Here is a 16261-nt window from a genome sequence, read left to right as displayed (position 1 = left end):
GTTTCACACATAACAGCCAGTTTCTGTATTTTCTCTTTTTTTTTTCCTAAAATGCCTGAACATGGAATCACCCACCGCTCAAACAAAAATGTAAAAAAAAAACTACAAGAAAAAAGGTTCCAGTTAGAAGTCCCCATAATTATATTTGAAGGGGAAAAACTGAACTATAATTGCTGGGTTTTTGGTGAAGTTCCTCTCCTGTTACAGCATGGCTTATGTGGGGACAGAGGTTACTTCCAGGCAGCCCTTGTGTTGGAGGTCACTCCATTCTTATCAGGTTACCTTATGCCCATCCACTCCAATTAGAGGGGTGCCTGTGATTTCTCATTTCAGACCTGGAGCAAATCAAGTAGAGGCTTAGAAATGGGAAAGGTTAATTCAAGCTCCTCTTACTGCATTTCACTTTTACATCCACCATTGCTAAAAATCTCCCTAGAATATTTTTAGTTTGGAAGGGCCAGTCTATTTCTAAATACATAATAGAAACAAAATCCTCAAAAGAGCATGTTTGTTGAGCTTAGTTAAATAAATTTAAAAAACAATCCTTGTGTATGAGTATCATATGTTGTATATTTCATATAATGGCAGATGGTTAAAGCTGAAATCACTGCTTCAGACTCTCTTAGATGTTACCAGGACTTTAGCAACAGGATCTCAAAATTACATAGCAGTGTCGCCACCTTAAAGCTTCATCTGGACAAATTTTAGAAATAAAGCAAGTTTGGGCCTTGAAGGTGAGACTATGCTAATGGTGCTAGCTGACCAGCAGGTGGCACTCTTTACTCTAGAATTTCCAAACCAATGCCACAATATGATAACAGCGTTCATTGCGCTGTAGGAGAGGCGGTTCTTTAGATGAGACATTTGTCCTGAATACTTGGTCATTAAAGGTATCATGGTGTTAGTTGCAATAGTAGGTATGTTAATAACAGTATCCTGGTTAAATACATAATGTTTCACCCCATACCCCCCCTTAATTAAATGGGTGACGTAATTTCTCTCTCCTCCATGTGGTTTGCCTTCAAGTGGGGCTGACCGTGCAAAATCCTGGCTGTGCATCACTTGTTGGATGAAGTGTATCTCCTCTTAAACGAAAGCAGGACAGAAATGAATTCAATATAGTAATTTACAGAAAAGGAGCAAAAACATCCTGTGGCCTCTCATAGCTTGTCCATGCCTTAATTCCTCAATGAGACAAAATACAAAGATCATTCCAAGACTGAGGTTTCAAGTTTTATACTCTGGCATGAGCTGAGCATCCACTACAAGATATCTAGTGAAGAACCAGATTATCAGACTACAGAAAGAACTTATTGTTATATTCTGTGGTCCAGCTGGACACAGGTCATGTAATTGCTGTAGCAAGATTCAAGAGTGCAGCAAGATGCACTCAGCCTTTGCCCCTCATACTACAGAAGGTATTGGTGTCTAATGAACAACAGACATCCCACTGCTTCATGACAGAACGATTTGGGCTTGATGCCATTTGCTTTCTCCTTAATTGCCACCCTTCCATCTCACGGCAGTGTTTCCTTCACTTATTCACTTCAGGACAATATCCTCTGGACAAAAAGTCAACAACAGCATCTGTGCAATTCATGATATATGGGAACCATGGATTTCAATCCACTAAGCGCCTGGTTTTCCAAACATGTTTTGTTATTGAGTAAACCCATGATTGATTAACTATAGTCTTTTTCAGATTTCCAAATGAAGACAAAAAATGTTACATTCTTTACTATGCACATTCATGATTTTGCATAAGCCCTGTAAATAATTTACTGATGCAGATTCCAAGATCCACATTCAATGCTCTGGAGCTTTTTTTTTTAATGCAGAAGTCTAAAAGCCCACAACATCTAAGGCACACTGTAGAACAAGTGTAGAAAAATGAACCTTTGGTTCCACTTAGTCTTAAAAGACTGTGATTTATTGTAAGGTAGAACATAATCTACCAGAACAAAGGTGCTAGTTTGAGTCATGTTGTTTTTGATTAACAGCCTTTTAATTGAAAGCCTAAAAATATTTTCAACTTTAGTCCCTGAATGAAATGCAGTTGACTTTTTAAAAACTGTTCACACCTTTTAAGTGATTAATTGTATCAACCATTAGTATTTTCTTAATTACAGGATTTGTTTTGTTATTCAGTTGAGTATAATATAATTATTTTTATTATTGTAATTGCAGTGTTCTGCAGTATTGAAATAAAATAGAACATAAAATAAACATAAAATTAGTTTACGTTCAGGGACATCTATCTGTCCTTCAGAAAACTAAAATGGTTTATTACCAAACATAAAAGATGTTTTTCCGTGATCTGTAGCAGAAATACACAGTATGTAACCTCCTATATACCGCTCAGTGTCAAATATTCTTGTAGACAAATTAATTTTGAGTTTCTAAGTGTATAAAACTGGAAAATTAGACTCAGGCGAGATTACTTTAAGATATTACAAGCAAAAAGCAAAATCAATCTGTCATGTTTGATTGCTAGTAGCTAATTGATTCTTGGATTTCAGCAATTTTTTAAAGAAGCCAGGGTATTTGCTACAACAACATGGCTGGATGGCTTATTTCATACTTATACCACCATTTGGGTAAAAAAATGTACATCATATACACAGTTTTAAATGTTCGTAACCATAACTTGGGGAAAAAGAGCTTATGAAAAGCTTGTGTGAACAGAAATACAAATCCCTTATTTTTTATGATATCTTCACTGTATTTAATAACAGTTAAAAAATGTTGGCAAAGGAACAAATATGCTAAGTCATTTAGGACCTTTAAACACAGTACTACAGCAGGGCCGTCCAATTCTGGATCAGAAGAGTTAGTGTGACTTCATGGGTTTCATTCCAGCTCAGCTCTTAATCTAAATCAGCTCATTCCTGGTTTAACAATATAGCCCAGTTCAGCTGCTGGTGATTTAAATCAAGTTAGAAAACCTGCAGACACAGCGCCCTTTCAGGATCACTATAGGGCATCCTGTACCATGAAATGCCGAGATTGGATTAAAAAGGAATTATTGGAGGACACAAGCCACTAGGTGGCAGAAGAACCCAAGGATTTATATTTTGAACTCTCAATGCTGCGATCCTGTTTAAAAAGTCCTGCAGTACATCAAGGACAGTGTTGCTCCAGAAAAGAAAATGAACATTGAATGGCAAAGCAAAGACATATTGAGGCACAAGATGTGCAACAACGGAACCACGTTTATAGAAAGCATGGAATGTTTCTTAAAAGTGCATGTACCACAATCATCCAAGCTACAAAAGCTGTAAATGCAAGTTACAGTATTCTGTATGATCACCCATTTAGCATCAGTGACTGCAAGGTATCTGTGCCTTATACAGGTTATCACATCAGGGTGATCAGGTTGTCACAACTGTAACCTCCCTCTAACTGAGTCTATACAGCACGTGGACACAAGGATCATGTCTTGGGTTTGAACAAAATCCTCTGTCACCAGTTTTCATGTGAACGTTGTTGTAGCACATACAATGTGTGAATCACAGACATTAAATGGATGGTGTTTACATTTTTATGTTTGTTCCATTTTCAAATCTTAAACATCAGAGAAGTTAGAGAACTAGAAAACCTGGTATATAAAGTGGAAAGTGGTAGGACTGGTCTTGGTTGCCATTGCTATTGTCTATTAAGCCACAGTTTAGCTAGAGAACTGACATGAACTGTGATCCTTGGGTGAGGAATGACAAGCCGTAGTTCATCAGTTCCTTAATTAGGAGATACTTGCATGTTCTCACTACAGGTCTGTGGTTTTCCTGGAGCAGGGATCCCGGTCTTAGTATTGTCTTGTGCCCCTTCTGTTGATAAACCAGAAACAATCTAAATAGACTGTGACCCAATCCTATAGTGTTGTCTGGTTCCCCCCACTGGTCACAAGAAGCATTACAAATCAACTTTCATTTTTACTCCTTCATCCTTTGTATTTTTGGCTCTTCAGACAAAAAGATGAATTACTCATCAATATGCACGATGAATAACCTTTTAAAAGACCTTCTTTACAGATGAGTCATGTTACTGAAGCAGATCTTCAAGGATCTATTAAAAAACTGAATTAAATCCTTAGATCAAAATTGTTCTACCAGCCACATGAATGTTTACAACCTTTTTCTAATGATCTGTAAATTTAATCCCAGAATGACCCAAGCTGGCAGGAGATTTTTGATTTTGTTGGACATTCTTTTTGTGCGATTATGGGAAGACTGCTTCAAGTGATACAACTGAAGAAACTACACCAGCTCAAAACTTGCACTTCATCTTTAACTGGACACTCCACAATACATCGTTTCTCAATCTGCATTTTGATACTTTGGTTTTATTGACTTACAGACAAAACATTTATCCATATAATTTTCGTGCAGATACAAAAAAGGTTACAATTCCAAAAAAGAACTACGAAAATAACAACAAAGTGGTAAATCCTTTGACATAATACAATGTTTCATAGGCAGTGCAGATGAACAGTGTAGCAGTTGTCTGGAGAGTGCTTTCCATTATTGACGCCTCTCAACTAGCATGTATGAAAGATGTAAACTTGGTGCTGCAGTGATTTTAATTAGTTCAAATACATTCATTAAATTTGGTGAGCAAGTTACAGGCTTTTAATGTTTCTACATCACCATCATTTTACATACACTCAAAGTACTGTGCTTTGACGAATATGGAATGTATCCATTTTCCATCTTGAAACAGTGCAGTGTTTAACGCTCAGTTCACACTTGTGGCAATCCTTAAAGATGAAGGTAAGACATCTTTCCCACAGGACGTCACTCACAGTGACCAAGTGGGATTAATTTAACCATTTTCCCTTTACCTCAATGCAAAACGGATATGAGAACAATTTGCTTTCAACTGGAAAAAGTGCCGTCTAATGGTGACTTAAGCTGTTGTTTTGCAAATGAGGAATTTCCAGCAAAAGTAGGACATGATGAGCACAAACATTCAAGTCCTAATTATACATTTTATAGTATAACACAAGAGCACAGTTTGATGAACGTTTCTGGCACCGAAGATCTCACTGAATTTGTAAATTTAAGTGTGCCTGTATAAACACTTAACCATGTTTTGTGCATTATATAAACATTTAGCAAAATAAACATTAATTGCTATCACAATACATGCCAATATCAAATAGTTAAACCAGATACAGTAGATTCTTTAAATTCCTTACCTGGCAGACCAAGCTCAAATGAACATCCATTCATACACTCGGTTAAGATGGTTCTGCTATGTGGCAATGGCCAAGTTATTTTTTCATAACTTCAAGAACTGTAGTAAATTTTTCATGCCATCCTTTGAAACAGACTTAATTGTGCAGCAAAATGCCATCTAATGATTAAAATGGTCTTGTCATGTGCCTGCCTTACATCCAACATCTTATTTCACAGCTATGCAGAAACATCCACTGCAGATGCACCGGACCCTTCAAGTATTTACTTCTCAACAAGAGGCTTTCATCTGATAAGAGAGATACAGAACAGAGTAAGAAACTTGTCAAGGCAATGATTAGGTTAAGTAATATTTGTTCAGAGTTCTTTAGTGTTTGTTTAACGAGAAAAAGGACGAAATGCATATTATCTGCTCAAACAGGGTCGAAGAAAAAGGGTCCAAGGAAAAGTGTAAGCACAGTTCTTCTCTTTTGCAGGTAAGGGACAGCACCTGCTACCATGAGATACCTTTTTTCTTCTTGCAATTCAATTATCGATTTTTTTCCTATGGTTAGGTAGACATGGACCGCTGGGAGAAAATATATTTTATGAAGCTCATTTGTGAAATGACGATGCCTCAATGAACACAAAAAAAATTAACAAACACCTTTGCTTAAATAATTCCTAAAGCTTGCAAATCCATCTCTGACAAAGTGGATTTTCTGTTGATTTTAAGCACTTAGAAATACTGGACTGCACTGACAAAAACTTGGTATTATGGTTAAAGAATTTCAAAAGATTAAAGAAAAAAATCACATTCACCAACTTGTATGAAACTAACACTCTCGGACATGACCAATAATTCACCAATAAGTGGCCACAGCAATGAGGATCTGGACAGCCATGGAGACACAGGGAACTTGTGCAACAGTGTAGGCCAGGGAACGTGTAGGAGCTTTCAGGGCACACAAATAGGCGACAGTGTGGACTAGCCGGCCTACAAAGAAAACCTGAAAGTGAATTCGGGCTACAAGCAAGGTTGGTTCTGTCATGGAGTAAACGGCTCCCAGAAACAGGAAGGGGAAAATATTCTCCATGTCGTTGCGGTGAGCCCTGAAACAAACATAGAAATGACAGGTTTAAATAGGCAAGTCCAGCCAGCCTTCACTTTCAAAACAAAACTGTAGTTCTTTTTCTACAATGGCAGGACAAAACTTCAAATGTAGCAAGATTTGCACCCAGTTTCATAAAAAGAGATAGAATTTCAAAGTCCAAGTTGAAAAATGTTTCGATTTATACAATGAACATGTCTGACAGTACTACATACTGTATAACTCAGGTTATGGGACAATTCTACTCTTTCTTTCCCATTAAACTCACTTTTTGGGCAATGGTTCTCAAACTGTGGTACGCATACCAGTTGTGGAACGCGGAGCGCCGCCAGGCGGTATGCCATATGACCCCGGAACTTTGTTGTGTGCACTGAAAAATTGGGACAGGTTTTCAAAATGTTCTATTTGAATAAAATTAGTTTGTGTCAAATACACAGCCTACGTACTACGATACAGCGCGTGCTAATACTTGAGTGGACACAAGAGCTATAATGTAATTCTATACCATTCTACAGAAATACGTGCTACGAAGGCAAGTGACCAATTGTATTTAAAAAAGGTTATCAACCAACGGTCCTCAAAACTGCTGCCATTACCCCCGTGCAAAAAGCCTAACATGGCTCTCGACAATCTTAATAATTTTCGCCCCATCTCCAACTTACCCTTTCTTGCAACAATTCTAGAATGTGCCATCATATTTCAGTTTCATAACCAACTCATGGCAAATAACCTTTTCGAAGCCCTCCAATCTGGCTTCCGTCAACTTCACAGCACAGAAACTGCCCTGGTCAAAGTCACTAACGATCTTCTAATAGCTTCTGATTCTGGTTCTCTTTCTTTACTCATCCTTCTTGATCTCAGTGCTGCTTTTGACACTGTTGACCATGGCATCTTACTTTCTTGTCCTGAGACTGTTTGGAGTTTCTGACACTGCTCTCAAATGGTTCAAGTCTTACCTCACTGATCGCTGTTACTTAGTCTCTCTTAATGGGTATACCGTAGGTCTGAAATTGGTCTGGTGTTCCTCAGGGCTCAATACTGGACCCCTTGCTCTTCAGCATTTACAGTACATGTTTCCACTTGGTCAGCTTTTAAGATCACATGGCCTCAGCTATCATTTCTATGCTGATGATACTCAAATATACATCCATACCAAACCTGACACTGATGTGGCTGGCTCTATTCTATTTAATTGCATCTCTGACATAAAAACCTGGATGACTAAATTTCCTTAATCTTAACTGACTACGCCCTACTATATGTTGTCACTAACTGTGGCTGAAAAGCTTATCAACACATTTGTGTTCTCTCGAATTGACTACTTGACAAATTGACAGCGAGAATGCTCTGTTCTAATTGCATCTCTGACAAAAACTTGGATGACTCAAAATTTCCTTCATCTTAGCTGACAAGACTGAAGTCATGCTAATTGACATCCCCCATCAGCTTCGTAAAGCCAATCCTGTAACCCTATCTGTAGATGGTTCTATACTTGAGCTTCAGTCTAAATTGAAAAACCTTGGGGTGATATTAGATTCTGGCTTAACATTCGACCCACATGTGCAGCATATTGTCAAAACATCTTTTTTTCCCACCTCAGAAATACAGCTAGACTAGGCCCTACTGTATGTTATCACTAACTGTGGCTGAAAAGATTGTCAACACATTTGTGTTCTCCCGAATTGACTACTTGACAGCAAGAATGCTCTACTCGCTGGGGTTTCTAAACTGCAGTATGTGCAAAATTGGGCAGCCAGAATCCTGACCAGGTCTAGTGCAAGTGACCACATTACTCCTATCCTGGAGTCCTTGCACTGGCTTCCTGTCAATTTCCTTGTGGGCTTTAAAATCCTCATGCCCACCTATAAGGCTCTGCATGGCTTGGCACCTCAGTACCTACAGTATCTGAACTTTTATCGCCTTACTCCTCACCTCACAACCTTCACTCTTCTAATTCTGGTCTCCTAACTGTCCCCCAAGCCCATCTACATTCGATGGGTGACAGGGTCTTCTCCTGTTATGCCCCCAAGCTCTGGAACTCTCTCCCCAAGGATATCAGAGAGTCACCTTCTCTAAACTCCTTCAAATCAAGGCTCAAAACCTTCTTTAGAATAGCCTTTACTTTCTTTACCCCTCTGCTTCTACTTTTCTTAGTACCACCATCCACGGTCTCCTCTGTCTATTGTAATTTTGTTTTATCGTGTGTTTTCTTTTTATTTATCGTTGTCATTCTGTAAAGCGCTTTGAGAAGCCACCGTTAAAGGCGCTTTATAAAATAAAATTTATCATTATCTTCCACTTTACTTTTTTAGAGCACAGTTTCAATGCTAGGTTTGTACTCTTGAAAAATGAATGCATCCCTGGCTGTTATCCGAGTGACCAGCAAAAAAAAAGGACTATATCCAATGTAACTTCAGAGTCTCTCAATGGCAAAAGACTGAAAAGGGAGACTGCAACCTGCTTTGAATCAATTGGAAATTGAAACCAAATGTGAAGTTAGGACTGACGTTCACTACTAAAACCACATCTTAGTGCCCCCACTTCCAGTAGCTATGACTCTTCAATCACAAACTGCTGTTTCATACTTCCATTACGAATTCTGAGAGTTTCACAGATCTGTTGTCTCTTCATCTACTTCTAGAATTACAATCCCACCTAATATTCCTTATTCAAACACATTCATTACATTTCTCAGTTAAACCAATGCTAGAAGTTTCTAGGTAATTGCTTTATGCTCATGCAGTTGTGTTTCTGCCTTCTGATGATTAAAATGCCCTGGGTGTACGTCAAATAATGCCAGTTACATCTTATAAAAACACAGTAATTGGGGAAAAAACTGTTTTTGATTGTTTTTATAAGTTATGTCTCATTCGTTTTGCAATGCTTTTTTGATGAGTTCACTATCCCTAGATACCCTTCTCTTCATTAATGCATGGCTTTTAGACAATCATGGTTTTGTGGAGAACAAAAAAAATGGAAAGTTTTCCTAATACATGCCAGTTTTTTTGTTTTTTTTAAATCTTAAGCCATCGTGTAGCCTGAGAAAAAAAATCTCAGTTTGTCATCACTGTGAGTGTTCTTCATAATTGCATCACAAACACGGAAGATGACAACAGTGGGAAAACACGATTTACACCCAGTTTCATTATTTGTTTTACCTTGATGAATATTATAAATATTCAAAACAGCAGAAAACAAAACAGACGTGAGCTGCCTACAAGAAATATGTAATAAATCCTCATTCCTAAGTAGAAAGAAATGTAAAATGATAACAGGTGGCTGGAAACTATCATCAAACATTCATAGCTCCTGTTTATTCTAACTGTTAATGGTACCATGAGGAGACTGCATTCACTCCCTCATTCCCTGCTATGAACAACACTCATCTCTTCCTGGCACACACACAATGTTTAACAATCCAAGTTTGCATACCTCCTGCAAATACTGTCAAGGGCTACAGAGAAGCAGTCTGAAATATTTCAGAAGCTGTCTCTGTTCATCACTTGAAGTTGTTGTGTAGTCCTGGTATTGGCAAAGTGTTTTTCCTCTTTTACATTTTTAAAAACAACACCTTTCAGCAGCTGTATTAGATATTTATTCATATTCACTAAGTGAAAAGATCAATGTGCAAAACTACCTTTCTGAGCTGTTTCTACTGTGTTTTCAGAATGATGATACTGTTTCCGCTAAATTCATTATTTTTTTTTTTGCTTAAGACATTAAAAAATCAAATTAAAACTTTTTGGCTTTAACAGAGTACTTGTCATATAAATTAAAATGACCTGAAGGTGGAAGCTTCAAAGAAAGACAGCAGAAACACATTGATAACAGAATGAGGAAAGGACAGATTTTCCAGTCACGGCAGGACAGATTTCACCTGAACTTTTACTAATATTGAATGTAATGACACGACCATTCAAACAGCTGGAAACATCATCTACAGAGTGGCTGAGAACAATGATGTATGTTGTTCTTCAATGTAATCCCCAATGTCATTATACAGATACCTATGATGCTGTGACACTTACAGCAACATCAATGTCTTTAGTATATTATGAAATAAAAATGTTTTTTGTTCATGGTCTGTAAAGACTGTGAATCTTGCGGGTTACGAGGAAGAAACAAAAAAATAAAATTCTCACCTACAGCCTCTCTGAACATGGTAATGGACCTAAACAGCTACACAGATATACTGGACATAAACATGTATAAGGAGAAGGGATATCATAGCCATTCCAACCTTCCTGTTTTAGGGTCTTGTGTTGAAAATAGTCTCCAGAGTCCAATCTACACAGAAATGGCCCCAATATCATTGGTGCCTCCAGCATTTTTACAGATTAGACAGGAGATGAAAACATTTCCTTCTATTCAGACTACAGTTAAGTAAATGTTGGTGTTAGCGGTGCCAGCCCTAGCGATAATGGCATTGAATTGGGCCTCACAAAAACAAAACCTGAGATGGTCTTATGAGGGAATTAACTGTTCCAACACACTAACTGGACATACGCCAACTCTTAAAAGTAACCAGCTTCAATAATACTTATCTCAAGCTACCTTGTTGATGGTTACACATCACAAAGCAGATGTGAAAAGAATCCTTCTACTTGTACATTGCAGATTATGTAACATCTCCATCGAACTGTAAATATTATTAAATGAACAACATAACATTCTACTTTTTCTTCAGAATGACTTCCCTTGAGATGGCTTTTAAAAACTATAATGCATTTGCATAACATGTAACATTTAGGCACTGATCCTATTAGAATGTTAGTGATTTTGATGTACTATAGATATACTTGGGTATGAAACATCCAAAGTTAAGATACTAGCTGAGCAAAGTGGATTCATTACTCATTTAGTTTCAGCAGTTCTTACACAGTTACAGTTACACAGTTACAGTTGTAGGTAGATACCTATTCTATATGTGCATGTATGCATTACATTTTGGTCATGAAGCCTAAAAGATTGCCTCATGACAGCTATATAAATTATGGTTAAATATTCAGAAAGTTGAATATTGTAGTACAGCTCACCTCTATGTCACACATTTTTTACTACTAGGTGTCTCAGGAAGGCTATAATAATTGTTAAAGATACCAGTCATCCTGATTCCTCATTTTTCTCCCCCCTTCCCTCTGGTAAGCGTTATAGGAACATAAAGGCACGTCCCAGACTCAGAGACCGTTTCCACATGCTTCAGATTACTGAACTCTACCCCTACCACTGGCTCACACTGATACACTGATGGGTTTTTTTCTTCTCTAAGATGTGTGTTAGTTAACTTGTTGTTGTTGCTGCTACTATTTCTGTCTTTATGCATTTTGGCGTTACCTTAATGTCTTTGTATTAGAGCATACATGCATACATACATTGCACTTGGGCATATGACAATAAACTGAACTGGTAATGAATTCACTTCAGTTCCCCAAAAATGTATTCAAACGGACTTTTACAACCAAGGAACTAACTTAGTGATTTATACTGATGCCAGGTGGGTAGCTGCTTCAGCACAACATAAACACAACGTTTCGGCCGTGGAGCCTTCTTCGGGTGTAGCCTTCTTCAGACACCTGAAGAAGGCTCCATGGCCGAAACGCTGCGTTTTCTCTCTTCTTTTTTTTCAGAATGGAATAAACCTATTACTTGTTCCTATACTGATGCCAGACTACATAGCCAGTCCCTTTTATTCTTATTAACTGCATGCTGGTTACAGTCTGTCTAAATTATATATATATAAACATTTAATAGATTACTTTAATATTTTCTTAACATCAAAATGTCGTGTACTGTCCTGTGTAAGTAAGAAGTTATGTCTTTGACAAGCTTTATTTTATAAAGCAAACTAGAAATGTTAGTAGGTCATATTGGTATATAAATACACCAAAGAAAACTTAAAAACCTGATGCACCGATGGGTTAAATATCACAATATTACAGGCACGGCAGAGATCTGTGATGTAGAAGCGTCTGCTGAGAGTTGTTTTGCTCATACTCCAGAGTGGAAAGTTTTTGGAAAAGAAGCAGCTGCCTTTTTTTTTTTTTTACACACAGACTCCCACTATCCAGACCAGCTATTTCCTGGCAAGCTCAGGATTTGATAGGGCTCCAGGGGCTACACTACATTCTCCATTTCTTGTAAAAAAAACCTGCTAACCCTCAAACAAGCCATCTTCCTAGATTCATCAAGAAAGCTATATTCCATCTTAACCTGTGAGGAACAGGGAGCTAATCGCAAAAGGTAACAACAGATCCGTCGCCAGAGAACAGTCATTTATCTTCTAGCATCAAGCAAAACATTTGCCTTTAGAAGACAAAGGATCTAAAACAAAAACCAATATAACTCCCTAACAGCCTTGAATTAATTTAGCTTTTTTTTAGAAACTACAATTTGCTCTAGTTAATGCAGAAAAACACCTGTGTGTTCCATCATAGAACAATCCAGCAGTAAGACACACAACACACAGTATATATTGTGAAATGAATGTGCCTGACTCAAGGTTGCACTAAACAGAGCGGTAATTAATTGTGGCTTTGTATTTATTTCTTTTTGGTTTCCTAAGTGTTTAATGCGAATAAACTGTTTTGAAATCCTCTGTGACACTGTTTACTGGATTCCCTAGTATTTGTGTAGCTACAATGTTTTTACCAAGCAGTACCACAAATGTCTTCCACAGAGCCTCCTTAGGTACTCCTTTACCAAACGGTTTTCAAATTTGACCACATACACTTCTTTTTCCATCTCCCTGGTTGGCCGTTTCTTTGAAACGTCTGCAATTTAACATTTCCTGGAGAACGGTGAAGGGTTATATTTGTTTAACAGCAACAGGCAAAAGTCAGATTATATTATTCTTTATTGATACTAGATTTACACACTACTTCCTTTATTTCCTTGTTCTCCCCCCAACATGTTATTTCCAAAGATTTGAAAACAAAGTAAAGGAATGCACACAAACTAAATTCCAAAGTCAGTGAAATGTTACCAACCATATTATTTTTGAGGGATACAGTTTAATCATAAATGTCACTTTATCAATAAAAAATGCCATCCCTTCTATATAAAGTGCACACAAATGGTGTTTACCAGATACAGTCCATTTCTCATTGCAACGCTGAGTAAAAGAGTCCTTAACCACTTCACGAAGCATGCAAAAATATTATAGGGAATATTTTGATTACCAGAAGAATAATAGTGATCAGTGTTTGAGAATAACTGAAAATGTACTCTAGTAATTATCATAAAAAGTCATCTTTAACGTAACCCATAGTAGGAAAACTATAGACAACCGTCAAGTTAGCGTGACATTTATATATAAATGTGAAAAACGAAAAGGAACAAAGAAGTCCAACTGTAGCACACATGTCACATCCTTATACTTTATGTTTAATAAAAAATAATAAGAGGACCACGAATTAAAGCTTCTTGAAACCAAAACTGTCCATGTATGTCAGGCTTTAGAAATCATTCCGTGTCCTATTTTGCCCGTTATGAAAAAATCACGGTGGAAACGTCCAGAAAACAGGTTTTACAGAAATAATACTTGCGTACGTCGTAGTGCGTCAGACGGACCTTGATTTCGTTGTTTTGAATAGTGGGCAGATCATTTTTTAACTCGCCAAGTTCAAACACTATTAAACCATAATATTTGGATTACACGTTTTATTATTTACGCAGTGCCGTTGGTGGCGTCTTCTAAGCTATCTAAACTTATTTTTTACGCCTACACTTATTCAAAACACTGCACTTACCTTCTGCATCTTTCCACGTCTGGGTCCTCTCTGAAGTACTGGATTCCTCCATGTCGCAGTGCATCTTCGGGATTAGCAAACGCCTGAGATGAAAAGAACAAATCACTCCCTACAGAGTGAGGTATGTATCGATACTTGGCGGATTGATATTTATTTTGCGCGGGGACCACCCCCCTCTTTTGCGTGGGGTATTTAAAAAAGTTTTAATACGTGAATGTAAAGATTAAAAAAAAGTCATTTTATATATTTAATCCCCCAAGGCTTTGCTGTAAAACCTTTACACTATGTTCCAGCAAAGAAACATCTGTATTCCGGCGACTCGCCTACATTCTTTCAACACACGGCTACACTGAAACGTAGTTTTTAAGCTGTTGTTTCCTAAAGGCGACGATAGTACAGGTACATAATGTAACATTTCTTTTTAGCAAAGGACAATGTATAACAATAACAACGTGAGAACAAACGCTCACCTTTTTACGGAGTCGTACTTGTCCTGTGATAACAGCAATGGCAAACATTTTGAGGATCAGAAGTGTGCTGTAAAACACAAATGATGCAAACACTACGTTTTCCAGCATGCTTGCCTCGGTGTCTGCAAGTTATCAGTGACGCTTTCCCTGCTCTGTTGGTTGTTTTAAACTTTCACGGCTAAACGCACGACCTAATAACCACTTCTGCGACCTTCCCAAAAAAAAAAATTGCAGCTTTCTCTGCATTTTCGTTTCTTAACCCTTGAGGGTGCGGAGGAAATTGACTTTCCGTTCAAGTCTACTGCTATACCGCTGGTCAAATTACCTCCATTACCAAACAAGGAAAAAAGTTTTATTAAATAGGGTTGCGGCGCTAACCGCTACGTCACCGTGCTGCCATCTATATTATAAAACATCTGTTGGATCGTGGGTCGTTGGGACAACCTGAAACATCCGTCTGTGTGGAGTTCAAATCTCTCTAAGGATGACGAACTACCGAAGATATGTCCATTCAGGACGTAGTCTTACCTTAGAAAACATATGGCGAAGATACAACATCCACTTCCAACAATTTGTGACTTTCTAATAACGGATATATGTTACATATCGTATTTTAATAATATAAAAAAACACAGAAGTAAAAATATCACACCCTGTGATTTAATCTCGCCAGAAATTATTTGTGCCAGAGAAAATTATTGACTTTTTTTCAAACAACGGGCTGGGAAGTTATTTTGTGTTTCACTTCATGAAAGTGGTATGCGTTTTATTAATGATTAGTGGGAAGAATATGATTTAAGCTAAGGATAATTTGAAACACCAGAATTCATCAATGTTACTTGTAACTGTATTAATTGAAGATGTTTTTGGGGATTACTGATTAATTATTTAAACTAAAGCTGCAAAGATGACTTACCCCTTGTTACAGGGGTTCGTGAGACATACTGTATAGCCGTTCAGTATTGTTGTTTGAAATCGGTCAGTTTACTGCAGGGGTCTCCAACCCTTGTCCTAAAGACATAGTCTTATACGTAATCTGCTTTTAAAGATTGGCAACACCTATAAGAATGAATCAAGCAAGGATGTTCAGTTAAGAGAATTCTGGTCCTTAAGGGGTGAAGAGTGCTTCGAATCCAGTCCTTAATTATTTCTTAAGTACTTAATCTGTCAAGTCAGCAGTTTAATTGACCGCAAAGTCATTTAACATACAGTAAATTAGTGACTTAACTGTGAGCTACAAAATCTGCTGGACTGAGGCACTTTGTGACCATACAGATCACTGGAGATCTCTGGGCTGCAGGGTTACACAGTATAGGCAACATTTCAAACTCTCTGCTATGGATTTATCTAGAATGCTACAGTAGTTAAGACCTGACAAATACTTTTGCCAAGCAAGTCCATATCTGGCAACTTGTGTTTATATCCCTATGATATAAACAAGAATGAATTCATATAAAATAATTCACCATATTTGTTTTTCAGGAGTCAATTGGACAAATTGTATTGAGTGTTCAAACCAAATGTTTAAGGTTGCTCATCAAGATCCAGCAGAGAGAAATGACGTATTAAGCTAAGTGGATTGCTCCTGCCACCCATGGTGCATCTCTGCATCTGAGCGTTTCTCACCACAGCCCAGAGTTAGTAAATGTTTCTTGGAAAAGAACTAATGAACAGCAATTATAAGCACTACGGCACCAGTCTATAATTGTGGCAACATGGAACTGTGCTGGCAGGTTTATTAAGCTTGTTAAGTCTTGAGC

At 37.6% G+C, this 16261-nt stretch overlaps 1 protein-coding gene across 1 annotated transcript; it reads right to left on the bottom strand.

Annotated features, from left to right (window-relative positions):
* Positions 1-4319: 4319 nt before the first annotated feature.
* On the bottom strand, positions 4320-14839 carry ptges (prostaglandin E synthase). Its single transcript, XM_006640647.3, has 3 exons — positions 14502-14839; positions 14032-14114; positions 4320-6284 (listed from the first exon to the last, which is right to left on the bottom strand). Exons 1-3 carry the CDS (start codon positions 14607-14609, stop codon positions 6035-6037), a joined length of 441 nt encoding a protein of 146 aa, XP_006640710.2. The 5' UTR covers positions 14610-14839; the 3' UTR covers positions 4320-6034.
* Between the last annotated feature and the right edge of the window lie 1422 nt (positions 14840-16261).

The sequence above is a fragment of the Lepisosteus oculatus genome, chromosome 24 (assembly GCF_040954835.1).
Source record: "Lepisosteus oculatus isolate fLepOcu1 chromosome 24, fLepOcu1.hap2, whole genome shotgun sequence".
NCBI lineage: Eukaryota > Metazoa > Chordata > Actinopteri > Semionotiformes > Lepisosteidae > Lepisosteus > Lepisosteus oculatus.
Note: the sequence above shows the minus strand (reverse complement) of the source record. Positions and strands in the feature narration are given on the sequence as shown.